This window comes from Glycine max, chromosome 6 (assembly GCF_000004515.6).
Source record: "Glycine max cultivar Williams 82 chromosome 6, Glycine_max_v4.0, whole genome shotgun sequence".
Lineage (NCBI taxonomy): Eukaryota > Viridiplantae > Streptophyta > Magnoliopsida > Fabales > Fabaceae > Glycine > Glycine max.
Genome location: NC_038242.2, coordinates 46,696,317 through 46,724,262, shown reverse-complemented (window position 1 = coordinate 46,724,262; position 27,946 = coordinate 46,696,317). Strand labels below are relative to the sequence as shown.

The following is a 27,946-nucleotide window of genomic DNA, read 5'->3' as shown; positions in this document are numbered from 1 at the left end:
ATTCAGAAACTATATTTTGTTAGATTTTGCACTATTTTATATTCAGAAACTATATTTTGATAGATTTTCAATATCTTACCCGTACCAGAATCGTGTAGAATCAATTAGTTTGTTCTTTTTTTAAGAAATTTTTTTGTGCGAAATCTGTACTTGTCCAATCAAAGCCTCCAATTGGGTGATTTTAAAATTAGAATATATCAAAAATTGGTTTTTGCAGCAGTCCACATTTACGGTATTTTTTAATTGATAAATACTTTTGTCAACACTCAACGCTTCTTGTTTCCATAACATTTATCGTGAGAGCATTTTATGCAATAAAAGTTGTCAAGACTCACCCAACTCCTCAAAAACAATCAATAACTCGTTGATAGAGTGATACTAGATTTTCGTTTTTTATGAAAAAAAGGAGATTAAGAGAGAATAATTCTATTGAAACGGATAAGTTAAATTTTTTTATAAAGATTAATTATTGGTAAAGTTAATAAATATTTTAAAAAATTTAATGCGCATTCATGAACAAAGTTAAAAAAATTAAACACAATAAATGATTGATTTCTTAAGCAAGTATATAGGAATTTAATTTCTAACCAAAAAATAATTATTAAAAAAAATAAAACTCAATTCCATAATTTTTATGTTTGACATGACTTTTGATTAAGAAGATATCTTACTTTTAAAAAAGAAAAAAAATACAGCCACTCTCAAAATCATAATTTCTAAAATCGTAAACAGAAAAGATAATATTAATAATATATTAAGTTCTTAAACAATTTAAATTAATTATTTTTAATGAGATAACTTAATTAAAATTCAACATCAACTCCAGAGTATTTGAGGCCCTAAATTAAAAGTATGTTATGTTAGGATATTTTAATAATATAAAAATATGTACATTATTTTTTTAAGAAATGTTTTTGGTTAACTTTTTTAAATGTAAAAACAAATATTAAATTTGTATAATTGAATTTAAAATTATATGTATTTCAATTGATAAAATAGTAAAATTAAGTAATCTCTCTTGAAATTTTTTAAATGTAAAAAGGATTTTATTAGTTCTATTTTCTAAAAAAGAAACTTATGAGTTCTGAGTTGCTATATTAAAAGGTTAATAATATTATATATATTATTGATAAATTTAAAAATATTTTATTTCTATATAAAATTCAATATTTTAGTTGTTTTTACCTTTAAATTTATACTGTTTAAAAAATGAATAAATCTTAAAGTAAATTTTGAAATTAAACTTTTAACTGTTAAATTTTGTTTTTTCTATAGCTTAGTTCTTTTATCCTTTCACTCCCACAAAAGTGGGACCGTAGCCGGCCCTAAAATTACATTCTACCTGCTTCGCTAATCGCTATAGTTTGGGTAATATTGCTATTTAATTAGCCATGGCAATTAAAAGGGGAAATGACCCTTTTATCCTCCATATGATAAGTTAAAGATATTAGACATGTAATATTACTTAAATTCTTTATAATTCTTATGTAATAAATTTAAGTTGTCTTTATAAATGATAACATATATATAGATAATTTTCCTTATTATGAATTCACTTATTTTTTATTCACTTTATGATTATATATATATATATATATATATATATATATAATATTTTCTTCTTTAATTATTGAGTTATATACAACTCGATTAGTTCCTAGGTCAAAACTGTAAATTCCATTATGAATAAAGATAATGTGGTATATACGAATCCAATTATTAAATATTATTAGCTCAGCAATTTTACAAGATATCTAAGATTTCGATTGATCTAGATTTTTAAGATAACATATCCATGAATTTATAAAACAAATTATCAACTTCAAAATCGATGAAGTAACTTCATACTTATACAGGTCAACATTACACAGTTATCTTTATATTATAAATTTAAATTTTTATTTTCGATAATAGGTAATATCTATGACTACTCGTATTCTAACTCAGCCAAAAAAATAAAATCCGTATTCTCATACAATCATCGGTACTATTAAGAAAAAGGATTTACTTATTGCTAAATTTTTTTACATCATTATGTAATCACGTCTCATTATATATAATAAATTTATTAACTTTAAAAATAATTATTTTAAAATAATTCAAATATAATTATAACTAGACGATAATATAAACCTATTTTATATTATTAATACATAAATATTAAACTTATTAATATATATATATATATATATATAAATTTTTTGAATTTATACTAACTATATGATATATTGAAACTAATAAATAATTGAGCAAACTAAAAAAACTTTCCTTAACATTTTCATTAATTACAAATGATTCTCTTTCTTCTATTTTTTACCCTACACAAAATCTCCTAATTTTTTACCGGCGTTAACTTCGTTTGTATCTGTGGTCACATGATAGACACATGCTTTTTAAGAATTTCTTTATCCCGAAAACACCCTCATCCCAAAAGTTGTTAACAATATTATAAACATCAAACAATTTTATAAGGATCAAAGAATTGTTATACACAAAATGCTCAACAACAATGAAAAATAACACTTGAATTTCCAGCGGTTAACTACACGAATTCCATAGATAAAAAGTTACAATATAACACCAAAGCTGCAAACAAACAAGGATATGCAAAATACAAGAGAAAAAACAACAGCAATGGCTTACAAAAAACAACTCAAGCTAGCCTATACATGTAATGAATAATAAACAATACTAATAAGCAAACCTGCATAACTGAACCTACTCTTTCCAGGCAAAATAACTCAACAATAAAAATTACTACGTATGAACAGAGCCTGAATCTACATTGCAAAGAATGTTATATTTTTTTATTGGTGAGGTCAACTATTCTGCAAACACCATTACCTGCTGCCAACACTCATACCCTCCATGTGTTCGACAGAAAGCCCATCCCACTCTTCCACCCACACCATGTTAGAAATCTTAATGACTATGTACTGACAATATAATACAAATAAACATTTATATGAATTTTTAAGTTATTATTATGAAAATTAATAAACTTATCATATAATAAAGTTGTTATTAATGATAAAAGTTAATAAACTTATCATATAAAATTTTGACGTAAAATAATCATCCTTTAAGGAAAAAAAATTTCAAAATAATTGTCATTTTATCTTTTTAATGTAAAATTAATTATTTTTTTCACTTATATCTTTTATAATATTAGTGATATGTATTATAAAAACAAAACAAAAATAATAATAAGATTAATTTTATAAAAATATTATTTTCTTTCATTTATTTATTGATTTTTATTGTGTGTAAAATAACATAAGATATAATGAGAAGAAATAACTTAATTTAAAACGAAAGTTTTTGTCTTGAAAATGTACAAATACTCAATGAGACAAACACACCATTACTCTTTAATTTTCTATCCTCGGATCCTCCCTCTATATTGAGACAACTGTAAAACAAATACATGTTACACTTAAATTTTGTTCAACACACTTTGGGTAGTGTGAGTACTCTATCTATGTAGAGATTTAATTTACGTTTCAAAACTTGACCCTCCATCTTTTAGGTAGTGTTCGGTTGGGAAGTAAAAAGTGAGGTGTTCAAAACACTACCCTCCATTTAGTAAATCAAAATCATGCTGAATGTGTCCAAATCATGCTCAAATCTAATGCATATATCCAGCAAATCCAGAAATAGTGTGCCAAAAGTCTTCAAATTCAATCCCCATAAAGACATCCTAGTTGCTAGACCTAGTTCTAGTGCAGAAGATTCACTGCTGGATTAGTTTGTTGGAATTGATATAACCCAAATTAGCATTTTTGGAACTAAACAATTAATTTGTCCACACGCACAGTGAGACGGCAAAGTAAACTCTCACTACAAAAAGAGTTTGGATAATGACAAATGCTGATTTTAGCAAATTTTGAAGGGAATCTTGTTGAGTCATGAGAGCCAAGTCTTTGAGTATGTATATTATCCGTTATTTGACATTAAATCAATAGTACTAATAATAACGATATCGAATTAGCACTGGCAAGGATCTTATGTGATCTCTCAATTGGTTTTCTTATTGCTACAATTTGCTTTCATGTCTCTTCCACATCTGCGAAGTGGAATTGATCACACTGTGCTTGAATTTTCTTTTGGGGTGATGCAATTTTTGACAACTTTTTGTAGGGAAAAGTCAATTTTGGATGATACCATGTAGGCTAAAGATCCATGCAATCCCCTTTTAAATTTAATTAAGCCTTTTTAGTCACTAGCTTTGAAATTAAAATTATAATATGAGAAATACTAGAAACACTCTTTTACACTTTATTTTAAATATTTTTTATATGATTAATTAAAATTTATTAGAAATCATTAATTTTAGAAAGTATTATTATTATTAAATCTGGATAGAAAATTATTAAATGAGAAAAGAATGTTAAAAAGTAAATGTAAGAAAGAGTGTGCTAATAAAATTTTTCGTATGATATAATCTGTAGTCCACATAATTGGTTGACACAAAACAACTCTTTAAGTGGACATATTCAATTAGATTTTCACACTTTTCTCTAAATGGCCATGAAAGTTTCATTTTTCTCAAATATTTTATTTACTTTTCTGAAGGCATGGTCATTAACCTTTTTTTTCTTTTTTGGCTCCATTTCTACGAGGCTTGAATTTACAAACGGCTAATTTTTTGTTATTTCAATCAAGATAATTTTAAATGGATAAAATTTTCCGATACGTAAATATCACACTTAATCTGAAAAAGTTTGTAGATAAAACTATGTATTTGATGTTACTAACTAAACATGACTCAAGATCACTTTTTCATTAAAAAAGAAAAAAAGTGACTCAGGATGCAACAAGACAAGGGTCACAAATTTTGATATTTTATTGAGATAGATGTCACCTAGCATCAAAGGGAAAAGTAGAAAGTAATAAGAAAATCTTCATTACATTAAAACATAAAAAAAGTTTAATTTTTAAGTAATTGAAAATATCTATTAAAGTATATAAATTTTAATTATATAAAAATAAATATTTATCCTATGCAGGACTCAACAAAATTTTCTAAAAAGTACAATTTATCAGAATGAATCGTTGAACAGATTTGATGGTTAAACACATTTGGAGAACACATTATTCCGTGATATTAGGATTTATTATAATTAAAAAATTTATTTTGTAACGAATCTATTATGATAAATTTTTCTTAACCATTAAAAAGTTAGTGTTCTTGGAACTACTCTATTTAATTTGGCATATATTTAGCATGTATAAAACGGCATTCTAAAAGTAAATCATAGAAAATAATTGATAAAACTTATTTGATCATATAAAATAATTGATAAAACTTATTTGAGTTATTTCACATGTTTCTTTTATGATCCTTAAGCAGGGCTGTTCAACGAACTGCGAAGAATACCAAACTCAACCAAACGGTCCAGTACCTTAAAAAATCAAAGCTTTCAAAATTGTTCAAAAATATGAATGAATTGGATTTTTTTTTTATATATAGAAAAAGCTATTGTGTGCAGGGTGGCCTAAGGCCCAACAAAAGTAAATTAGAAAGCAAGACTGTAGGGAGTGTTGTTGTCTGCATTTCACATTTTGCTTTCTGCACCTCCTATTTTAAATTATCCCAACATTGTCCTTCCTTCCTCTAACACCTATTTCCCCTAGACTGGAACTTGTTGACCCACCTCCATTAACATGTACACTGCAAACTCTAGCAATCATGCTGAGGGGTACAATATATAAGAAGAGAAAACATGATAAAGATGTAACCATTTCATAGTAGTTGTTTTGGAATGCAACTAAACTCCAAAAATGTATTCAGAATACCTGTTCTAGAATGTTATAAATGTATTCTGAAACATGCATTTTAGAATATATTTTCGGAATATCAGTTGCATTCTAGAACAGTTGTTCCAGACACAAAAAAAGTTCTTGAATGTTAAATATGGATATCAACCAAACCTTAATTAGTTAAAAAATAAAATGAGCAATACCATAGCTAAAAATGGTATTGATGAGGAATAGCTTTGGTGATTGTGGTTAGGTGCATAAAAGACCCATGAATTTTAAACTTAACTCTCATCTAGATCATGAGCAAGACCATAGCTGAGAGAAATTACCTAGATGGGTCCATAAATTTCAAACTTAACTCTCATCTAAATCATGAGAATTTCTTCCTGCACCCAACATAACTTCTTCTACACCCAACAAGTGTAGTAAAAAGATCAAAATATCATTCAGTTAAAAATCAAATACACCATTCCTCCCCACACCAATCACCCACGCCACTGAGACCTCCTTCCCTCCCTATTGTGCTGCAACACCAGACACCATTTATGCCTCATTCCCCTCCCTGTTGTGCCGCGAGTCCGTCCCTCCCCTCCATTGGTAATTAACCTGCATTCTTCCATTCCATCACGCGTCCCTGCCGTGAGTATCCCCTTCCATACATCTTCATTTTTTAGTGCGTTAAACCATACAAATTGACAATTCGTATGGTCAATTAGAGAATCCGTATGAGCATACGGATTACCAATCCGTATAAATTATACAAATTAACAATCTATATGGAATAAACGAAGGCAATAAAAAACTTACTGGCAATGACGCAGTGCTACTTACAACGGTGGAGGAGAGGAAACTCGCAAAGGATGACAAGGAACTGCCGGAGAAGAAACTAGGGAAAAGCCATGGACAACAAACACACATCACGAACAATACCAACACCAGCTTGGTGAAGGAGAAGGAGGAGACCAACGAACGCGCCAAAAATTCCAAATGAACAATGCCTTACGGATTGTCAATCCGTAAGCTATACGAAGAAAAGAGAAAAGGAAGGAACAAAAAAGAAGAGGAAGTAAAAAAAGATAAAGTTGAATTTTTTTGGTGTAGAATAAATTTATTAGGTGTAGAAAAAATAACCCCTAAATCATTCATACTAAGTGCCCAACACATACTTTTGTCTCCTCTAAGTTATTTCCATTTTTATACCAAATAGAGTGTTTGTCTCTATACTTAAAAATCATCTCTTATAATTCTTATACAAATTCTTTCATATCTTTTTTTTAATCTATGATGTTATACAAATTTTATCTTTAGTCCTTATCATTTTATAAAAGTATTTATATAAGAACTAAAGGGAATGACTTTTAAGTGTAAGAACTAAAAAATAAAGTTTGCATAACTATAAAAAGTGGTTGGTGTGAAATTTGCAACGGATTAGTCATTGTGTCATCTAATCACCAACAAGTGATTCCTTTTAAGCGACTGACTTGAAGAATGAATCCTTCTATTCCTCTGTTGGGTTTGTAATATACTCTAGAGATTTTTCTAGCAATTGTTAAATTGAAGTTTTTATATTATGTTACTCTTATGAAATTATGATACGGAAGGTTGTAAAAGGCTGAAAATGATAAAGAAAATAAAAAAAAGTTGTAAATAAAATGATAAATGACTGAAAAAGAAATTTAATTGATTTAGTAAAAGACCTAGTTTACATCGTGGTATCTACTATTTATAATGATTTTTTAAAACTGTTACAAGCATCAACCGTTTCCTCCTGAGTAAGTCAGTTGTTTCTAATAACTACCCACATTTGGCACTTATGGGTGCATGCTTCCATTATGGCTAGCATAGAAGCTTCGATAAAGCTACCTTCCATGTTCAAAATTTCCCTCTAGCTTGGTCTTCTCTAATATAGATTTGATTTTGGATCACTTCTTAATTTAATTAGCAGTCAAAAACAACTATTTTACTCGCCAATCATTTTTCATACTGGACGGAGCTAAAATCTATTAAGATTGAGTCATATTAGTCAACAAAAATCAACTGAATTAGCCATTAACCTATGATAAACAACTAATCTGAATTAACCTATTGAATTAGTCCTTAGTCGACCATAGACGACTAACTTCAGTAACAAATATTTTTTAGCCTCAACAAAAGCAAATTATTAATTTTTTCCATTCTAAAATCATGTAATCGAACCGATAAAATATTATCTCATAAGTCTCCCCCAGTTGGAGATATCATGTCCCCACGCTAACCTCAATCGTAACAAAGGGATACCATTGAAATTGAGGTTGAATTTAATTTAACACGTGTAGTAGTAGTGTAGTACAACAAGGGGTGGGTAAGCGGGCCGGCTCGCCCCGCGTAAGGTCCGCCCGCATAAGCCCACATTGGCAGCGGACTGAGCCAGCCTGCTCCGCATTTTTACACGGACCAAATAAATTAGTGTGCCTCTGTCCTGTGGACCCTGCGGGTCAAACGAGCTTGTTCGCGGACTTAGTTTTAAAAGAATTTCAATTTCAATAAAAATACAACACAATCAAATTAAGTTCAATACAAATGTAAATAAAATCTTAACAATTAGTTAATTACATCAATAAAATAGATAATGTCTTAACAAAAGAAAATCCAAGCAATAAATCTAAAATATGAAACTTAAACATCTCTAACAACAAATGATGTCATATTTGAAGTAATAAAATCCTAATGCGGGCAACTTGCGGACCCCACAGGCCAAATCCGCATAGTTCGTGGGTTAAGCAAGATGAGTCCAAAAATACGACATAATCATGAACCGTTTATAAAAATTGATCCGCTACCCGCGTAGACCGCGGGCCCCACGGACCAATCCATGGACCTGGGTCTGTTTATCCACCCTTAAGTACAACAATAATAATAACACTGTAAACCAACCACAAAAAAACAAAAAAAATTAAATTCCAGCTGGCAGATAAGAAACATAAATAACAATACTAATTATGATTATCATACTTTCAAGTTAATTCATCAATTTTTATGAATTTATTTATTTTTTATGAGCTAATTCATGTAAATTCTTTTTTTAGTATATTAGACTTTCAGTAAATTTAATAAACTTTAAATAAATTTGATAGACTTTTGAGTTTATCATTGATTCAACTAATCAATAAATTAAAAAAAATTAGACAAAATATAAGTTATTTAAATATTATAAAATTTATAATTTCTTATTTTTTTTTTAATTATATTATTACTATATTTAATTAATATATTATTTATAAATATTTTATTATTATTTTTGTACGAAATAATGTAACGGCAAGTAACTCTAATGAGCTAAACTAAGTTTGATAACCTTAACACGCGCATGACGTTCTTACGCCTACGCCGCACACTTTAGCCGAGTCGCACGATAAAACATAAAACATAAAACACACCGTTTCGCTGCACTAATTTTTTTGGCCACTCTGCTGCAGCGCTGCTGCTACTTTTTCTCGTCTATAAAATGTCTTCCACTGCTTCTTCTACTGCTTCAATCTGCGCCACTTCCAGAACTACTTTCTCATCGAAGCACGTCGCGAGAAGCTGCTTCGTCGCCGTTCCCAATCGCGCGTTCTCGAAGCTCAATTTCAGATTCAAACCCGTCGCTATGGCTACGCTCGGCGCTCGCATGGTGGCCGCTGCACCCTCTGTTACTCCTCCGGCCTCGCTTGACTTCGAAAGCTCCGTTTTCAAGAAGGAGAAGATTAACCTCTCTGGACACGACGAGGTTCTGAATTTTCTCACTTCTTCTTTTTCGCATTAACTGAAAAATTTGTAGTTGGAAATGCTACCACGCTTGTTCGAATGCAAATCCATGGATAAAAAATAAAATGAAAGCAAAAACAAGGATTCTCTTTCGTTCTCAAAATTTATTAAATTTATTTTGCAGGGCAAATCAAGACAGGCTCGAACTGTTTTAAATGTGTAATTGGTGAAAAGACGGAAATGACCCCGCGGGTAATTTGTTTGTTTGCGTGCAGTACATCGTGGAAGGAGGGAGGGATTTGTTCCCTGCACATTGGTCATCCAATAAGAAAATGTAACTTTTGTTTTTCTTCTAAACGAATACGATATTGATATTTTTTATTGGAGCGCGATTGATTTCTAAGTTCGCTTTTGACTGTTGGCCTTTTACTAGTTAATCCTGGTAAAGATCCAGACGATATATATTTTTGAAATGAGGTCCTTTGTAACGTGACATAAAGATTTTTTTAAATGGAAAATTTTATAAATCAAAATTAAAACTAAACTAAATAAAAAATATTCTATTATAAATGAAGCAAAATCTACTAAAGTATTATACTACAAAGAAGAATTAGACGAATTCTATCAATATCCGAACTTTATTCTATTATATAGAAAAAAAAAAGAAAAGAAGTAGGTTCTTTTCTTGATTTGTTCCACAACAATCGAATTCTCCCAATTTTTTTATTTATAAAAAAGATATTCTCAATTATGTAAAAAATTGAAAAATTAAAATACTCTTTTCAAATTATCAATAACTCCCTCATCATTTTCGATTACGAAAAAGAATTATACATGTTAGATAGGATCCACACAAGAAAAAACACTTGCCATTCGTTGGTTACTAGGGGCATCTCGAAAACGTCCAGGTCGAAATATGGCTTTCAAATTAAGTTCCGAATTAGTGGATGCTGCCAAAGGTAGTGGCGATGCCATACGCCAAAAGGAAGAGACTCATAGAATGGCAGATGCAAATAGAGCTTTTGCACATTTTCGTTAATCCATGAACAAGATTTATATAGACACGTAGACCCATGAATCCATACATCTCGATAGAAAAAGAATCAAAATTGATGAATATATCTCTCGAAACAAACGAAAAGGAAACGAAAAACAGAAACATAAATCATGGATCAATTAAGCCCTCTCGGGACTTGCTTAAGAATGAGAAAGAGAAATCTTATGTAAATACCACAGAATAAGGTTTGATCCTATTCATGGGGATTCTGTAAATATTCCATTCCAAAAAGAGAAAAAATTTGAAACAATTGGAATTTTTTGGAGATTGGATGCAGTCACTAATTCATGATCTGACATGTACATAATGAAAACTTCATTCTCGATTCTACAAGAATTTTTATGAAAGCCTTTCATTTGCCTCTCTACAATATTAAAAAGAAAAAACTGTAAGTGAAAGTTTCTGTCTCACATACATTAATTGTTGGAAAAATATCGTATGCATTGATATGAAAAGAAAATATTTGATACGCAAAGACATAATTGAATGTATCTTTCAATTATTTCTATAAGATAAAATCGATATAGATAGATTTTATCTTATAGAAATAATTGAAATGAATGTTGATTGACACGTGTCACGATCTTATTGGATGACGACTGTCACATGTCATGTTCTGATTGGTCAATGAAAACAACAATACATTTCATCTTTCATAGAATTGATATCCAATCAAAACATGACACGTGACAGTCATCATCCAACAAGAACGTGACACGTGATAGTCAACGTCCAATTGTGGGGGTCAACATTGCACGATTTTATAAAATAGGAGGTCCCAGTTCGTGAATTAAAAAATTAGGAGACCAAATAAAAAATTGGAGATAAAGTGGGGGATCAATTTTACAATTTTGCCTATAATAATTTGGGAAATGTTTTTTATGTGGCATACATACCTAAATATATCATCTTATGTAGTATGATTTAGGTGCATGTGAGTTCATTCATTATGAAACAAGGGCCGAAATTATTTAAAAAAAAAATTAAATCTATGAAAATTAAAATCAATATTCTTTTTCCACGTTGCTTGAACTGCCTTCACCAGGGACCTGCTCAGGCGCAGAATTTGCGGGACTCGCTTGCTGATGCAAAGTCTGATATTGTGGTTAAGGTGATTCTGGATTGATATTTTTGTTTCTTTTGAAGAAAATTTTGATTGATGGATCTCTCTTGAAATTGTGGTTATTTATGTGTTGGTGTTTTGGCAATGGAGATTGGGCTCAGGAAAGGTTCTCTTTTGATTAATGAGGCTCGTGCAGCTGGTTTTAGTGAGGAGAATGGAACTCTGGGTGACATATGGGTTAGTGAGGAGAATGGAACTCTGGGTGACATATGGGAAACTATCTCAGGCAGTGATCTTGTGTTGCTGTTGATTTCTGATGCTGCACAGGTTGGTTAATTGAAGTCAGTGCTCAATTTTTTTTAAAAATATTTTTGATAAAAGTATTAGAGTTGTTGATGGTATGATATCCCAATGTTTCATATTATGCTGATTTGGCAATAAAAGTGGACCAGTCGCACAATGCTGCAGTGATTTTGAAGTTTTCTGATATTTGGTGTCTTTATAATTTTTTTTAATCATGCAATGCAGGCAGATAATTATGAAAAAATATTTTCCCACATGAAGCCAAATAGCATACTTGGGCTGTCCCATGGTTTTCTTCTTGGGCATTTACAGTCAATGGGACTTGATTTTCCCAAGCACTTCAGTGTAATTGCTGTATGCCCGAAAGGTATGGGTCCTTCGGTCAGGAGGCTATATGTCCAAGGCAAAGAGATAAATGGTGCTGGAATTAATTCGAGTTTTGCAGTCCACCAGGTAAGATCCTCATGCCATTTTTTTCTCGTTTTCCTTCTCTCGTTGTTGTGTCCCTTCCTGCAATCATTATTTATTTATTTCTTTGCTGGGGCTGAGCTCTATCAGGATGTGGATGGCGGGCTACTGATGTTGCTTTGGCATGGTCGGTTGCCCTTGGTTCTCCCTTTACATTTGCCACTACATTAGAGATGGAATACAGGAGTGATATCTTTGGGGAGAGAGGCAATAATATCTCTCTCTGAGTTCCTCGATGTTGTTGTCTTTGAAGTCTTCTTGTCTAATTTCTGCTTTTATGGTTTATAGGCATTTTACTTGGTGCTGTTCATGGTATTGTGGAATCCTTGTTTAGGAGGTACACTGAACATGGAATGAGTGAAGATTTGGCTTATAACAACACCGTTGAGTCCATCACAGGAACTATATCTAAAATCATCTCGACTAAGGTTGTGATCTCATACTCATTTTAGTTCTGAATTTATGCCTCTTGGATTTGTTCCCTGAGCATGTGAATTTGTGCTTGTGAAAAAACTTATTTTATTTATTTTTGTCTGGATAGGGCATGCTGGCTGTATACAATGCTTTATCTGAAGATGAAAAAAGGGAATTTGAGAAGGCATATAGTGCTTCATATTATCCCTGCATGGACATTATGTATGAGTGCTATGAGGATATTGCTGCCGGCAGTGAGATTCGCAGTGTTGTCTTGGCTGGGCGTTGCTTTTATGTAAGTGCATATTCACTTTCCATTTAGAGCTGGCCGTTATACAATATTCTTTTAATTACCTGTATTTTACAGGAGAAAGAGGGTCTGCCAGCGTTTCCCATGGGTAAGATTGATCAGACCCGGATGTGGAAGGTTGGTGAGCATGTCCGATCTACAAGGCCAGCAGGTGATCTAGGCCCATTATACCCATTTACTGCTGGGGTCTACGTGGCATTGATGATAGCCCAGGTATGTGCACTCAATTCTGTTAACAATTTTTCCTGCTAGTTTATATATGCATATCCCCTGTGGCATGCAGTCCTTATTTTACTGATAAATTTGGAAAAAAGATCTTTTAGAGCAAGATATATTTATCTCCGAAGTGAGCAATGGTACATTCACTCTTAAATTTTAGTGTTTTAAAATCATAATTCCCTTTAACCAATTCAAGGATAAGTACACGTTGCTTGCATACTTTAGATGAGCTTTATCTTCACATTGGGGAATTGGGATTCACTAGTCATCTAGTAATGACAAAGGATGGAATTTTTTCCCTATGAATTCTGATATTTGTGTTCTTTTCTTGTTTATCTTTATTATTTTAGCATTAGAACAATAAGTTGACATTTTGTTTTTCCTTTTAAATTTATGATTATGAAATTTCCAGATTGAGATCCTGAGGAAGAAGGGGCATTCTTACTCTGAAATCATTAACGAGAGTGTCATTGAGTCTGTTGATTCTTTGAATCCTTTCATGCATGCTCGTGGGGTTTCTTTCATGGTCGATAACTGTTCAACCACAGCAAGGTTGGGTTCAAGGAAATGGGCTCCCCGGTTTGATTACATCCTAACCCAGCAGGCCTTGGTGGCTGTGGACAATGGAGCACCTATCAACCAGGATCTAATCAGCAACTTCCTGTCAGACCAAGTGCATGGAGCCATTGAAGTTTGTGCTCAACTGAGACCTACAGTAGACATTTCTTGAGCCAATTCCTTTTTGGAATGCTTAGAATAGCAGCTGCTGTCCTGTTGGTTTGAATTTTGTTCATATAGTTGAGTGCTCTGCTGTGGAAGTCTGTATTATCACTATGTAGTATTGGGATTTTAATAATGAGGAATGTTGCTTAATGCTGAATTAGAAATGAGTTAATAAGACAAGCAAAGTTCATTACTATGTTTCATTAAGTGCTTCATTACTAGAAGTTATGAGGTTGATTTGGTGGTAGAAGGGAGAAAGGGGGAGGGAGAGGTCGTAGGTTCGAATCCCTCCTAACAAAAACTAACTAACAAACAACTAACATTGGTCGATAAAATAAAGTATTAACTAACTTAATATCTATCCACACTGCAAGAGTAATATATGTGCCATCTAAATCTTAAGGATCTTTGGAATATCAGCAACAAACAGTTTTCACCAGTGAAAAAGAAATTCTACAATTGAGATTAATTTGGACACATTTTAATTGTTTGACAGTTTAAAGTTAATTGTACTCCAATCTTTACTGCTTAGATTGGACATGTTTAGTAGTCACTCTGCACTGAAGCTGGAATAGCTTGAGTTAACTTGAGTAAATTTTACATCCCATCTAACAAATTTGTTTTTATTCTCTTTATTTTCAAGACCAACACGAATGTTATTTGAATGAGTTTTTTGTTTGTGAAACAACGACCAAGGGAGAAACATGCAGGATTTTACGGAGCATTTTGAATGTTCCAGAGAAGATTTGTGTGGATTTTGAAAATAGAAAAGCAGTGTGGAGCTAAAGAAATAGAATCCAGAATGTAAGTATCATCAGTTTTACTCTTAAGTGTCTTTGTTGTATTGATAATTAGTATTAGCTTAGGTAGAGAATATGCACAACTGGCCATAGAAACTACAAAGCATGTTAGCTGATACATGCTTGCAGAATTACCTAGTGTACATAGTTTACTGAGCAGTAGTATCAAGTTTGGCATTCAAGCTGTAGGGTAAGATGCCATCATAGCTATGCCACAGAGTCCTTCCTCAGCTTTCACACCCCTCTGCATCCTAATGTAGCCTTCTTCGCCCCATTCAGTTCCCCATGAGTTCTTAACCAACCAATATTCAGTCCCATCAGCGCTAACACCATAACCCACGGCAGTGACACCGTGATCCAACTCGGTTCCACATGAACCAGTGAAGACACCACTCTTGTAAAATTGAAAGTCAGAGCCACTGGCATCAATGGCTACAGAAACTGGTTGATTAGCCACAGCTTTTTGAAGTGCCTTCTCATTGTTAACAGGGACATCTTCATAGCCAGTAATAGTAGCAGCGTGGTTAGCTGCAGCCTTAGCATTGCATTTTCCATCAGCAGCCTTGTAGGGGTAATTGGGTTCAGTGTTGAGTCCATGGTTTTGGATGATGAATTTGAAAGCACCATCCATAAAACCGCCCGCACAACCTTGGTCCTGACCTTTTGTGTCACAATCAACAACTTCTTGTTCGGACAAAGAGATTAATTTTCCAGCATTCAGTGCATGAATTCCTTCAGTTGCTGCAACAGCGGAAAAAGCCCAACAACATCCTACAATACAAGGTAAATTAAAAGTTATTAGATAACCATTCAATTTAATTTGATTTGGAAAATGAATTATCAAGCACTTACCACATTGGCCTTGGTCCTTGATGGGTGTCACTGCACCCTTCTGCCTCCAATCCACTGTGGATGGTATTACAGTCACATTTTCATACTTAAAAGTGGTTGTTCTTGTGATTGAGGAACACATGTGCCCCTTGAATCTATTTCTGGGTGCAATGAACTCTTCGTTAGTGAGGTCTGCAAATTGATTAATGTCTAGCTTGTAAGATTTGTTGTCAGCACTGTTGAAGGTTTCAATGTAATTCACATTTTCCTTAAATATCCTGAAACGCTTTTCCCTTTCCTGAGGGTCCTTGTACACTTTGGCATAACGTGCCATCCATTGCGCATGCCTCTCATACATGGAGGCATCTTGGAGAGTGCGACATGTGACTTGAAAAGCCAAGAATCCCATGCAGAAAAGCAATGCCAATGAAATATGATAGAGTTGATTTTTGCCAACCATGGTAGCTAGTGTAGTGTGTGTGACAATAATTGGAACAAGTACTTCAGGTTGGTTAGTGAAATGTGTAAAAGATGTGTTATACTGTGGTATTCAGGATTATTTAGGGTCTTTATATAGGCATGTTAACGTTGAATTCTAATTAGCCATTTAGTTTTCAACTCAGATCTCAAAGACAAGCATCTCTCGTAAATACCTGTGTGATAGTAGTATTTCTGAATTAGACCCATGTTTCTATCGGAACTAAGGACAAGTTACTTGTCAAGCACTCAAACGTAACATATAGAGGCTTAGATATACCGTGCCAAAGTACTTATCAAAGGGAATGTGCGTATTGGGAAAGTTTAGAATTATAAAAATCAATGGATGTTTGAAAACTTTATTAACTTCGTGCGCGTGTAGGCAAATCGTTAAAGCACAACCAAATGAAAAGTCGCACTCTTCCAAATCAAATATATAATAATATTTTTCCTGAGAATAATTTATACTGGATAATAGATGGAGCGTAGATAATATTTAATAAAGAAAAGTTTACGTCAACGCAGAATGCCCGGCGCATAACATGAAAACGAACCATGTAGAAGGTTTAATCAAGTTAGCTTTGCTCATGTAGCTAGTTAATTAATTATAACAAGTGATGTTAAAGTCACAACTTATGACTTCTAAATTAAGTAGACATCATATATTAATTTGAGAAAACTTTTTTTTTAGAATAAATTACATTAATATTTTTTTTTCGCATTACACACAATACCTATTATTATTTAATGTTTACGACAACCTCCCATATGAGTGTCAATGTAACATTTAAAAGAGTGTAAGTGTAGTATTTTTAAATATTAAGAGGGTTAATGTAATATTTAAGAAAGTGTCTGTAATTGTCTTCAAACATTAAATAATTAGTGTAGGAATAGAAAAAAAGTGTTATACTTTTAATTATTGTCTAAGTTGAAAAAAAACTTTTAATTATTGTCGTGTGTACTTTTAATCCCTCATTTAAAAAAAAAAAAAAATCAATTTTTGGTCTTCCGTTTCTGAAAACGCGTCACAACAGCTCAGACACTAACTCCATTAGCGGGACGTAATGGTGTCGGTAATATAATTTGTGACGGTTTAAAACTTTCAAAATTTAGAATCATAACATGGTTAAGAAGTTAAATTTTTTTGGCTGTTTTTGTTCGCTTATGCCTTAGAAATATGCATGCACATGAGACAATAGAATTTTCAAAGCTCCATTTTTATAATTCCAAACTTTTCCAATACGCACAACACAAGGCATCCCTTTGAAAACTACTCTGCCACCGTATGCCAGTTAGTGCCTCTACGTTACACTTGACAAATAATTTGTCCAGAGTTGAGTACCTACACATGCATATGCATTCAATACAAGAGTCATATTCAAAAAGGTTCTTTCAGATTTGAGTTGAAAAACGAGAAGATCAAATTACCATTATTCAACGTTAACTTTACTATATATAAATACCACAGATAATCTTGGGTACCAGCACAACACATCTTTCTTACATTTCACTAATAAACTTCAAGTAATTGTTCCATAATTGTCACACACACTACGCTAGCTACCATGGTTGCCAAAAAACATTTCAATCATATTTCATTGGCAATGCTTCTCTGCATGACATTCTTGGCTTTTCAAGTCACATGTCGCACTCTTCAAGATGCATCCATGTATGAGAGGCATGAGCAATGGATGACTCGTTACGGCAAGGTGTATAAGGACCCTCAGGAAAGGGAAAAGCGTTTCAGGGTATTTAAGGAAAACGTAAATTACATTGAAGCCTTCAACAATGCCGCCAATAAATCTTACAAGCTAGGCATTAATCAATTTGCAGACCTGACTAACAAGGAGTTCATTGCACCCAGAAATGGATTCAAGGGGCATATGTGCTCCTCAATCATAAGAACAACCACTTTTAAGTTTGAAAATGTGACTGCAACACCATCCACAGTGGATTGGAGGCAAAAGGGAGCAGTTACACCCATCAAGGACCAAGGTCAATGTGGTAAGTTCTTGATAATTTGTTTCACAAATCAAATTAAATTGAACGGTTATCTAACTACTAATTTACCTTGTATTGTAGGATGCTGTTGGGCGTTTTCTGCCGTTGCAGCAACCGAAGGAATTCATGCGCTCTCAGCTGGAAAATTGATCTCATTGTCAGAACAAGAACTTGTTGATTGTGACACAAAGGGTGTGGACCAAGGTTGTGAGGGTGGTCTTATGGATGATGCTTTCAAATTCATCATCCAAAATCATGGACTCAACACTGAAGCTAATTACCCATATAAAGGTGTTGATGGAAAGTGCAATGCAAATGAAGCAGCCAAGAATGCTGCTACAATTACTGGGTATGAGGATGTCCCTGCCAACAATGAGATGGCACTGCAAAAAGCTGTGGCCAATCAACCGGTTTCTGTAGCTATTGATGCCAGTGGCTCTGACTTTCAGTTTTACAAGAGTGGTGTCTTCACTGGTTCATGTGGAACTGAGTTGGATCACGGTGTCACTGCCGTGGGATATGGTGTTAGTGATGATGGGACTGAATATTGGTTGGTTAAGAACTCGTGGGGAACCGAGTGGGGTGAAGAAGGTTACATTAGGATGCAAAGGGGTGTGGATTCTGAGGAAGGACTGTGTGGCATAGCTATGCAAGCATCTTACCCTACTGCATAATTTTAAATCTGGACACAATTATACGTATCTTTTTAAGCATTGATTCCTGATATATGTCGTGTATACCACTGTATCTCCTGCGTGAACACAACATTGTACACTGTACTTGTTATCATTTATCAATCAATTTCTTTGCAATGAAAAATGAGTCATGGTTATGACTTATGAGTTATAAAATACAAGCTAATTAAAGGTATAAAATCAAAAACAGACAGAAGAGAAAAGTAGAAAGGCAAAGATCCTGAATGAGAAATGAATTCTCTATAAATGTATTGGTAGTCGCTACAATGATACGACATGTCACTTAACCACAGAAAGACATGCTCTATGAAATATGAATCTGTCATTCTAATGGTCCTTCCCCCCTCTTGCTCAAGAAACGGAGGTTTTTAAAAATTGAGAAGACGCCTATTGTACAAAATGTCTTCACTAATCTACGTTAGTCCCCTACAATGTGAGATTTATTGTCAATTCAAGCAACAAGTTATACGTTGGAAGACATCTTCACTGCAAGGAATTGTGAGGCCACCCATGGGATGATCATATCCAAACTCTTCCTCAGCTCGAGTCAACAAGTCCTGGAATGAAGGTTGGTTCAAGTATGATACGGGAATCACAAACCGCTTCATTTTCTCTCCGACATAGACTGCAAGATAGCCTTTTGGCGCATCCACCGCATTTGATGCCTTTCTGATACCAGGTAAACGAAAACCCATTGTTGTATTGATTTGAGAAGAGAATTTCTTAAGAAAAGTGTTGAGAATTTTGAATGCTTTGGGATGTGAATGATTTGTGTTGGTGCTAAATGCTTGCTGCCATGAATATATATATAGAAAAGCATATGTAAGAAAACATCGGCTGTATGAATTATTGGTGAAGGAGAGCTATGAGATAAGATAAATGGGACCAACTTAGAGACAAGGGCATATGGTGTTGTCTTGAGGACTTTCTCAAGAATTAAGATAATACTATCCCAGCTTATCGAGTGAAGGCTAACAGATTTCCCAACATTTTAGAAACCACATACGAAGAAAAAAAAATCAAAGTGGATCATGTTGACAATTACTAATTAAGGGGGGCAGAGACAATAAACTTAATGTGTGGAAATTAATTGTAGGCTGCTGTCGGTGAGAATATTTCGTACATAAAAAATGTGGTTCATAGTACTTTATGATCATGTATTCAGTATTGGTTTTCTTCTTACTTCCAAAAACTTATTCAGAGCTGTCAATCTGGTCGGCTTAAGGTTTACTGGTTGCTATCGGTCACATGGTAGATATATTTATCAAAATAATTGTCAGCTTACAATCATTTGAAGAAGCATGTGAGATGTCTTAAGCATATCCACCATTGGATTAGCCATACCACGATGCCTGAACAAACATTTGGTTGTCAGGTGGGTAATTTGGTGGCCACTAACTCAGAAGGTGAGGTACGTATGCACTCCTATTGAACTTCCTATTCCTTGAAAGAGACCTCTGAGACAATACCATGTGATCCTTTCTCCCTCAGTAGACCCCATCATGGCCCACTGTGCAGTTGGATTGCAGAGGTCCTAGACATTATATATAGACAATTTCTAGGGTTTCCAGGCAACACAAGTCATCCCATTCCTGAAGTATCAGAACTCAAAAATTTCTTCCGCATTCGACTTCTTTGATATCAGTATAATACTTGTTGTGTGGAGCAACAGAAAATAATGGGTTTTTGCATAGCAGGTATTGTTAGGCGGACTTCGTTTTATACAACCCAAGCAGCCTCCAAGAGGGTGGACGTACCAAAAGGCTATGCTGCAGTCTATGTTGGAGATAAGATGAGACGGTTCACAATTCCAGTATCATACTTGAACGAACCTTCATTTCAAGAATTACTCGGTCAAGCAGAAGAAGAATTCGGATTCGATCATCCAATGGGTGGTCTAACAATACCATGCAAGGAAGAGGAGTTCCTAAAGGTTACCTCTCACTTGAATGAGCTGTAATTCATGCTAACGGAGACGGAGATAGATTAAATGAGGCAAATTTGTACAGATGGCATTTTCTTTTTTGTACAGAATTTAAAACCTGTTGCCTGAATGAGAATGCAACAAAAGACATTCTTTAAGCACTTTTTTCTTTTTCCAAATCTCAATTATATATTGAACCGTAACATTATCATATTTAACTTGATATATGTCAGCATCAGGCTATCAGCTAATTAATATTGGGAATTAAGCACAGTAATCATGTTGGAGATATTGACCAACCTGGATAAGGGTTGTTAATTAATGCTTCCCTTGCTTATTTTTCAATATATGTCCGTGATCTGAACAAGGAACGCACAACGCATTAGTTTTCCTGAAACAGTTTTTGCCGCTAGCCTGTTGCTTTATTTTCTATTTAATATGTGGCTCATTCAGTTCCTGGTTTAAGCAACACAAAGTAATTGTGTATCTTGAGTTAATTTAGTACTCCCTTCCGTTCTATCATCACCCCAAAAGCATTATCATTTTCCAAGGGTCATTGATTCTTCTATTTTCCTAAACAAGATTGATTATTAGTTGTTACTTGGGCAGGAAAGCATGGATTGTCAGTACTGTGATATTGCCCCAAAATAGGAACTCTAATCCATTCAATTTTAATGAATAGTAAACAGCAGTCTATTATGCATGGCCAATAATTTTTCCCTTTCCAACTTATTTCTGTTTGTTAAATTTAAATTGAGAATTTGGATCACCGATTTCAAAGTCAAGCTGCATAAAGTATTTTGGGATGCTATAATTATGATATTATTGTTTGTCCGTCATAATTGCAACCCTCGATGTTAAGCCCATTGTTATTTTACACCTGCCTTGGCACCAAAATTTTAATGAAATATATTTTGACTTTTCCCAAATTAATTTATCTTTCTCATATATGGTCCTAGGTAAAATTATTTTTGCTCTACCCTTGCTAGGAATCATGTGTTATATTTCCGTTGTAAAATTTATCGGAACAAATTAAAGTATTTTTTTTTTTTTTTTTCAGAAACCAACCTTGATCATACAGGGTGAAGTGAACATTGTAAAAAAATAACAGAAAACACAGAGGAGTTGCTTTGAGTAGTTGAATTCATTGTCATTACACCAAAAAAATAATGAAATACTGACTTTTGTCATTCTATAATCTTTCTTTTCCCTCTTTCTCGAAAAGGGAGATCTTTACAAGTTGAGAAGACGCCTATTGTACAAAATGTCTTCGCTAATCTATGCAGCCTCCAAAAAAAATTGACATTTATTAATTCAAGAAAGAAGTTATATGTTGGAAGACATCTTCACTGCAAGGAATTGTGAGGCCACCGTTGGGATGATGATATCCAAACTCTTCCTCAGCCTGACTTAACAAGTCCTGGAATGAGGGTTTGTTCAAGTAAGATACGGGGATCACAAACCGCCTCATTTTCTCTCCGACATAGACTGCAAGGTAGCCCTTTTCCACATCCACGGCTTTCGAAGATGCTTGGTTTGCAGAAAATGATGCCTTTCTGATACCAGGCAAACGAAAACCCATTGTTGTATGTGTTGAAATTAGGGACAGAGTGTCCAAAAAGACTTGTAAATTGAAGATGGAATTTTTGAACTACGAATGCTTTAGGATGTCAATGATTTTGGTTGTGCTAAAACCTTGCAACCATGAATATATATAGATGAAAGAATTTGTAACAAACAGTTGGCTACATGAATTATTGTGGGGGGAAGGCAATGAGATAAGTGATGGGACCGACAGGAGACAGGGGCATATGGTGTTGCCTTGGAGGACTTTATCAAGAATTAACGTTGCATGTTATAGTAGCTAAGATAATCCTATCTAATTTTCTGGTGTGAATCCGCTTGAAATAAAACAGATGTATAATGTCAAACCTCAGAAATATAATGGTCTATGATCTCTTGCTATCTATCTGTGTTGCCTTATAATTCATCAGTCAGAAAATACCTTCCAGTTGTACTCCAGCATAACATGAAGAAAACATGTCCAAAGCATGCCTGCAAAAGTATGGAATACCGAATAATGCACTAAAAATGTGAGGATACACTTAGGCACGTCTCATTTGGTTACAAGTGGAGGCTTTATGTTGGCCATTGTTTGATAAGGTGGTGTTACACACGTCAAAACAACTTTTGGAAAAAACAAGGGCATATGGAGCTGTCCTATCGGAATTGATAGCTCTGAAACAGTGTAGATAAGATGACAACTAACACTGAGTGCATGATCATATCACCAGGCATCCTGAACCACATTATTTTGCTGTACGTCAAATTCTAAGTAGCAGTACTGCATGAAATTTGCATAAATGAAATTTCTGGCCCCCACCACGCTGAATAAGCTTCTGTCAACAAGATCAAATGAAGGTGGGACTCATGTTATCTACAATCACTTGTTACGTTGATTCTTAAGAAAGTCCTCTAAGACAACACCCCATATGCCATGTCTCTCATTTGGTCCCATGACTCCTATCTGATGTCCCTGCATCACCAATAATTTAAGTGCCCAACTAATGGTTCCATGCATATCCTTATGTCTATATAAATATTCATGGCCGCAAGCATTGAGGACCAACACAAATCATTCACATCATAAAGTGTTTGAAATTCAAAATTCTCAACACTTCTCTTCAACCATTCTCTTCTCAGATCAATACAACAATGGGATTTCGTTTACCTGGCATCAGAAAGGCATCAAAAGCGGCGGACGCACCAAAAGGCTATCTTGCAGTCTATGTCGGAGAGAAATTGAAGCGGTTTGTGATTCCCGTATCATACTTGAACCAACCTTCATTCCAGGACTTGTTGAGTCAAGCTGAGGAAGAGTTTGGATATGATCATCCCATGGGTGGCCTCACAATTCCTTGCAGTGAAGATGTCTTCCAATGTATAACTTCTTGCTTGAATTGAGCAGAAATGTCACAGTATAGGAGACTGACATAGATTGGAGGAGACATTTTGTATAATAGGCGTGTTCTCTAAGTGTACAGATCCCCCTTTCTCAAGAGAGAGGAAATACAAACATAATATGTTATTCTATTGATTAATTGCAATGAATTGAGCAACTCAAGCAGCTTCGATCTCTATACTTTATGTTTATTTGTTTCAATCTTCCCTTCTCTCTGTATGAGCCAGGTATCAATATTCTGTTAGAAGTTGATAAATTTCAAATCAGTAATGGTACAAAAATGATTTCCAGGAAGGGTATAGCAGAAGTATTTTCCCTCGGACCAAGGATAGTTAAAATAATTTGGCAGAAAAAGTTAAAATGTATTCTAATAATAATTATTTTTATCAAATTAAAATTTTGAGCTGCAAGGTCCGAAGCACACGAGGTACCTTCCCTGCCGAAGCAGGTGCAAAATACAGTTGGACGTAACACCGAGGTTTATTTTCTTCCTTGAATAGACATGGCCGACTCTGGTGACAAAAACTTTCTCTTGTATGATATTCACGAACGGTATGGCCCATTTTCACTAACCCTATATAGGGAGAAGTGCAGGAACCAATGCTTTTTACATAACTTCGGTCTACCAGATAAAATGAAATTATATATGACCATACCGTGCAAGAAGAATAGTTCGAAACTGTGTGGATCGGAGTTCTTACTTTATGTCCACCAAAAGTTGGCGATCTGTTCTGTTATTTCTGTGATATTTGGGGCAATACCATGGTACGTAGTAATAATTCCATGGCAATACCATAGTAGTAACAACTCCATGGCTGCTTGTTTAGGAAAATGAAAGAGTTGATGAACCTTTGGACAACGATAATGATTTTGCAGTGATGATAGAGTGGGAGGGAGTAATAATTCAACCGAAGATATATAATTACATTGTGGTGCTTAAAGAGGGAACTAAAAGAAGCACATGTTATAGAAGAATGTGGCAACAAGTGGCGAAAACTGTTTCAGGACAAAAAAGTGTTGTGCATTTCTTGTTCAGGTCATGGACAAATATTGAAATACAATAGGTCAGTTTAGTAATTAACAACCTTATCAAGGTTGCCCTGTATCTCCAACAGAATTACGGCAATTAATGCCTAATATTTATAAGCCGATAGTCTGATCATGCTGATACATATCAATAACTTAAATTTGACAATGATACTGTGTGTTATCTGTTAAACCATATCAAGATTTGGCAAAGGCAAAAAGTGATTAAACAATACGTGTCCTGTGCTGCATTAATTCTCATTAAGGAAACAGGTTTCAACTTCAGTAGAAAATAGAAATCCCTAACAATAAAAGAAAATGCCTCTTCTGTACAAATTTGCCTCATCTAATCTATCCGTGTATCCATTAGCATGATTTACAGGTCATTCAAGTGAGAGGTGACGGTTAGGAACTCATCCTCCTTGCATGGTATTGTGAGACCGCCCATTGGATGGTCATACCCGAATTCTTCCTCAGCTTGATTCAACAAATCTTGAAAGGATGGTTGGTTCAAGTATGATACGGGGATAAGAAACCGCCTCATTTTGTCTCCAACATAGACTACAAGGTAGCCCTTTGGCACCTCCACAGATTTGGAAGATGCTTGGTTTGCAGCAATTGATGTCTTCCTGATGCCAGGTAAGCGAAAACCCATTGTTGTTGTATGAGTTGAGACTTGGGAAGAGAATATTGTGAATAAGATGCAAGTTTTTGAACTTCAAATGCTTTAGGATGTGAATCACTTCTGTTGTCCTAAATGCTTGCATCCATGAACATATATAGAAGAAATAATTGGAGAGGAATCATTGGCTGCATGAATCACTGAGGTGGGAGGACTATAAGACAAGACTGATTGGATGGGACAGACAGGGAGACAAGGGCATATGGACTGCCTTGGAGGACTTTCTCGCGTGAAATAAAATAGATGTCAGGCATCAGAAATAATTAAAATGATATATGACCTCTCGCTATCCGCTGCCTTATAATTCATCAGCCAGAAATTACCTTCCAGAACATGCCCAGAGCATGTTTACAAAAATATGGAATACCAAATAATGCTTGAATAGACGTTACGTTTCACTGAGGCACGTCTCATTTGGTTACATGTGGAGGCTTTATGCTGGCCAATTAATGTATGATAAGGTGGGGTTACGCAAGTCTTCACAACTTATCCTTCATAGTTGGACCGAAGACAACACCATGTGATATCTCATGCGTATGCCCTCCATCCATTGACAGTCACTTTCTCTGGGAATTGGGTTTCCACAGAATCTTACAAACTATATATATACACAATTCTTGGTCTTCAGTCAACACAAATAACACAAGCCATTGCATTCCTCAAGCTTCGACATTTTGGATCATTCTTTTCAAATTAGAGATTGTTCTTCTTCCTTCAATCAAGCAAAATAGAATGGGTTTCCGTTTACCTGCTGTTCGACGGGCATTGTTCACGGCTAGCCAAGCAGCTTCAAAATCTGTACAAGTTCCAAAGGGCTATCTTGCAGTGTATGTTGGGGAGAAACAAAAGCGGTTTGTGGTTCCCGTATCATACTTGAATCAGCCTTCATTCCAAGATCTTTTGTATCAAGCTGAGGAAGAGTTTGGATATGATCATCCCTCGGGTGGCCTCACAATTCCTTGCAGTGAAGATGTTTTCCAACATATAACTTCTCACTTGAATTGAGACCACAAATCTCACTGTGGGAGACTCACATAGATTAGTAGACATTTTACACTATAGGCATCTTCTCAACTTGTAAAGATTACCAATTTTTGAGTAATGACAACAAATCCAATTTCTATGCATTTCTTTTTATCAGTTACATTAATGTTCACTTCCTTCTGCTAGCTATTACAACGATATATAGGCACTATTAAGAGGTTTCTCATGCTGAAAAAAAATAATCATGACTGTTATATATATAACAGCCCACATGCTTCACAGCAAGGAAAAGCTATAATAGTATTTTGGTAGGAACTAAGAGCTTGGAACATGAATTTGATAATTCGGGTTGGGATTAAATGATTTTTACTTTCTATAATAACACATAATATTAAAATTCAAGACCCCAATCGTACACCTTTTTATTGAGATGTATCAATTATATATCAAATAATAGTGCCACATGAGGCATGTATATATATGGTATATTTTAAACTGTGAGCTGTATAAATTGAAGTACCATCTCAACTCAGCTCATTGATATAACACCTATAACGATTTTCATTTTCATTAAAGCATGATAGAATTTCGAATGAAATTAAAGTGTTGATATATCGGTTAAGGAATCAGTAGATTTAGTAGTTGCAATGGTCAATCAATATAATAATCTATCGGTCAATACTTTAAGAATATGGGAGCTACAAATCTTGGTCATATAATCACACCGTATTGATGATTATGATTAAAAGTTATTTAGTGATGACATGACTACTTGAAAGAGGCATGTGCATACATGTTCTCGTTTAGGATAGATGATATTCAAGAAATTGAAAAGAAAAAAATTGTATTAGATGCATAACTCAAAGCCATCAGTTCAACATTTGAACGTGTATCACCCATAAACTTAAAATACGCTAATTTTAACAAATAAAGTCATTATATATTTTTGTTAATTTATTTATCTTCATATTTTCGTTAATACAGCTCTAAATTATTCTTTCATTGAGCAATACAAATAAATTATTCAACTATACTGAGTAGTTGAGTGTCAATTTTTTATCTCCTATTTTCATAGCAAGGTAATGTGCATTATATTATATTTTACCATGACAACCTAACCATGATTAGCATGACACAACTTGCATAAATGTTACTTTTAAATGAATATACAATATCATGGGTGTGCTTGCTAATATGATTTAATTTTAATATTTTGGGATATGATACTTCATGAGTGGCTGATATTCAGCTGTTGGTTTGGCCTATTAATTGGTCTTCCACTACTCTATGTGAAATGTGAATTGATGATTATTTTGTAACTTTAGCAATATATGCTATGTTAAAAGTGAATTTATGATTATTTTGTAACCTTGTCTATAATTTACGTTGGACTCAAGCATGTACTATAATTGATTAGTATGTAACAAAAGTGTGTAGCAGTCACTTTGTTTATAATTAGTCTTAATGCTATCATAACATTAGACCATGTTTGATAATGTTTTATGCAACTTAGTATCC

General features: G+C 34.0%; 8 protein-coding genes and 1 pseudogene across 9 annotated transcripts; 5 read left to right on the top strand and 4 right to left on the bottom strand.

Annotated features, from left to right (window-relative positions):
* The first annotated feature begins 9,191 nt into the window (after window positions 1-9,191).
* On the top strand, window positions 9,192-9,904 carry LOC121175083 (ketol-acid reductoisomerase, chloroplastic). The gene is made up of 2 exons (XM_041016706.1): window positions 9,192-9,511; window positions 9,674-9,904. Exons 1-2 carry the CDS (start codon window positions 9,248-9,250, stop codon window positions 9,710-9,712), a joined length of 303 nt encoding a protein of 100 aa, XP_040872640.1. The 5' UTR covers window positions 9,192-9,247; the 3' UTR covers window positions 9,713-9,904.
* Window positions 9,905-11,504: 1,600 nt separating this feature from the next.
* Window positions 11,505-14,249, top strand: LOC100778009 (ketol-acid reductoisomerase, chloroplastic; annotated as a pseudogene). Its single transcript, XR_003267473.2, has 8 exons — window positions 11,505-11,657; window positions 11,760-11,936; window positions 12,138-12,365; window positions 12,471-12,587; window positions 12,669-12,808; window positions 12,922-13,089; window positions 13,162-13,317; window positions 13,736-14,249. The product of XR_003267473.2 is annotated as a ketol-acid reductoisomerase, chloroplastic (transcript).
* A 775-nt stretch (window positions 14,250-15,024) lies between these two features.
* LOC100784435 (senescence-specific cysteine protease SAG39) lies at window positions 15,025-16,137 on the bottom strand. Its single transcript, XM_003527340.4, has 2 exons — window positions 15,699-16,137; window positions 15,025-15,617 (listed from the first exon to the last, which is right to left on the bottom strand). Exons 1-2 carry the CDS (start codon window positions 16,135-16,137, stop codon window positions 15,025-15,027), a joined length of 1,032 nt encoding a protein of 343 aa, XP_003527388.1.
* A 1,499-nt stretch (window positions 16,138-17,636) lies between these two features.
* LOC100777471 (senescence-specific cysteine protease SAG39) lies at window positions 17,637-18,947 on the top strand. The gene has a single exon (XM_041016705.1). The coding sequence runs from the start codon at window positions 17,720-17,722 to the stop codon at window positions 18,827-18,829; it is 1,110 nt and encodes a 369-aa protein (XP_040872639.1). The 5' UTR covers window positions 17,637-17,719; the 3' UTR covers window positions 18,830-18,947.
* A 124-nt stretch (window positions 18,948-19,071) lies between these two features.
* LOC113001966 (auxin-induced protein X15) lies at window positions 19,072-19,781 on the bottom strand. The gene has a single exon (XM_026129010.2). The coding sequence runs from the start codon at window positions 19,543-19,545 to the stop codon at window positions 19,297-19,299; it is 249 nt and encodes an 82-aa protein (XP_025984795.1). The 5' UTR covers window positions 19,546-19,781; the 3' UTR covers window positions 19,072-19,296.
* A 656-nt stretch (window positions 19,782-20,437) lies between these two features.
* Window positions 20,438-20,977, top strand: LOC100785114 (auxin-induced protein 10A5-like). Its single transcript, XM_014776788.2, has one exon. It carries the CDS (start codon window positions 20,529-20,531, stop codon window positions 20,808-20,810), a length of 282 nt encoding a protein of 93 aa, XP_014632274.1. The 5' UTR covers window positions 20,438-20,528; the 3' UTR covers window positions 20,811-20,977.
* A 934-nt stretch (window positions 20,978-21,911) lies between these two features.
* Window positions 21,912-22,742, bottom strand: LOC113001050 (auxin-induced protein 6B). The gene has a single exon (XM_026127666.2). It carries the CDS (start codon window positions 22,354-22,356, stop codon window positions 22,084-22,086), a length of 273 nt encoding a protein of 90 aa, XP_025983451.1. The 5' UTR covers window positions 22,357-22,742; the 3' UTR covers window positions 21,912-22,083.
* Window positions 22,743-23,412: 670 nt separating this feature from the next.
* On the top strand, window positions 23,413-23,900 carry LOC100787768 (auxin-induced protein 15A). The gene has a single exon (NM_001354807.1). The coding sequence runs from the start codon at window positions 23,490-23,492 to the stop codon at window positions 23,736-23,738; it is 249 nt and encodes an 82-aa protein (NP_001341736.1). The 5' UTR covers window positions 23,413-23,489; the 3' UTR covers window positions 23,739-23,900.
* Window positions 23,901-24,989: 1,089 nt separating this feature from the next.
* LOC100777479 (auxin-induced protein X10A) lies at window positions 24,990-25,576 on the bottom strand. The gene has a single exon (NM_001356581.1). The coding sequence runs from the start codon at window positions 25,415-25,417 to the stop codon at window positions 25,139-25,141; it is 279 nt and encodes a 92-aa protein (NP_001343510.1). The 5' UTR covers window positions 25,418-25,576; the 3' UTR covers window positions 24,990-25,138.
* Between the last annotated feature and the right edge of the window lie 2,370 nt (window positions 25,577-27,946).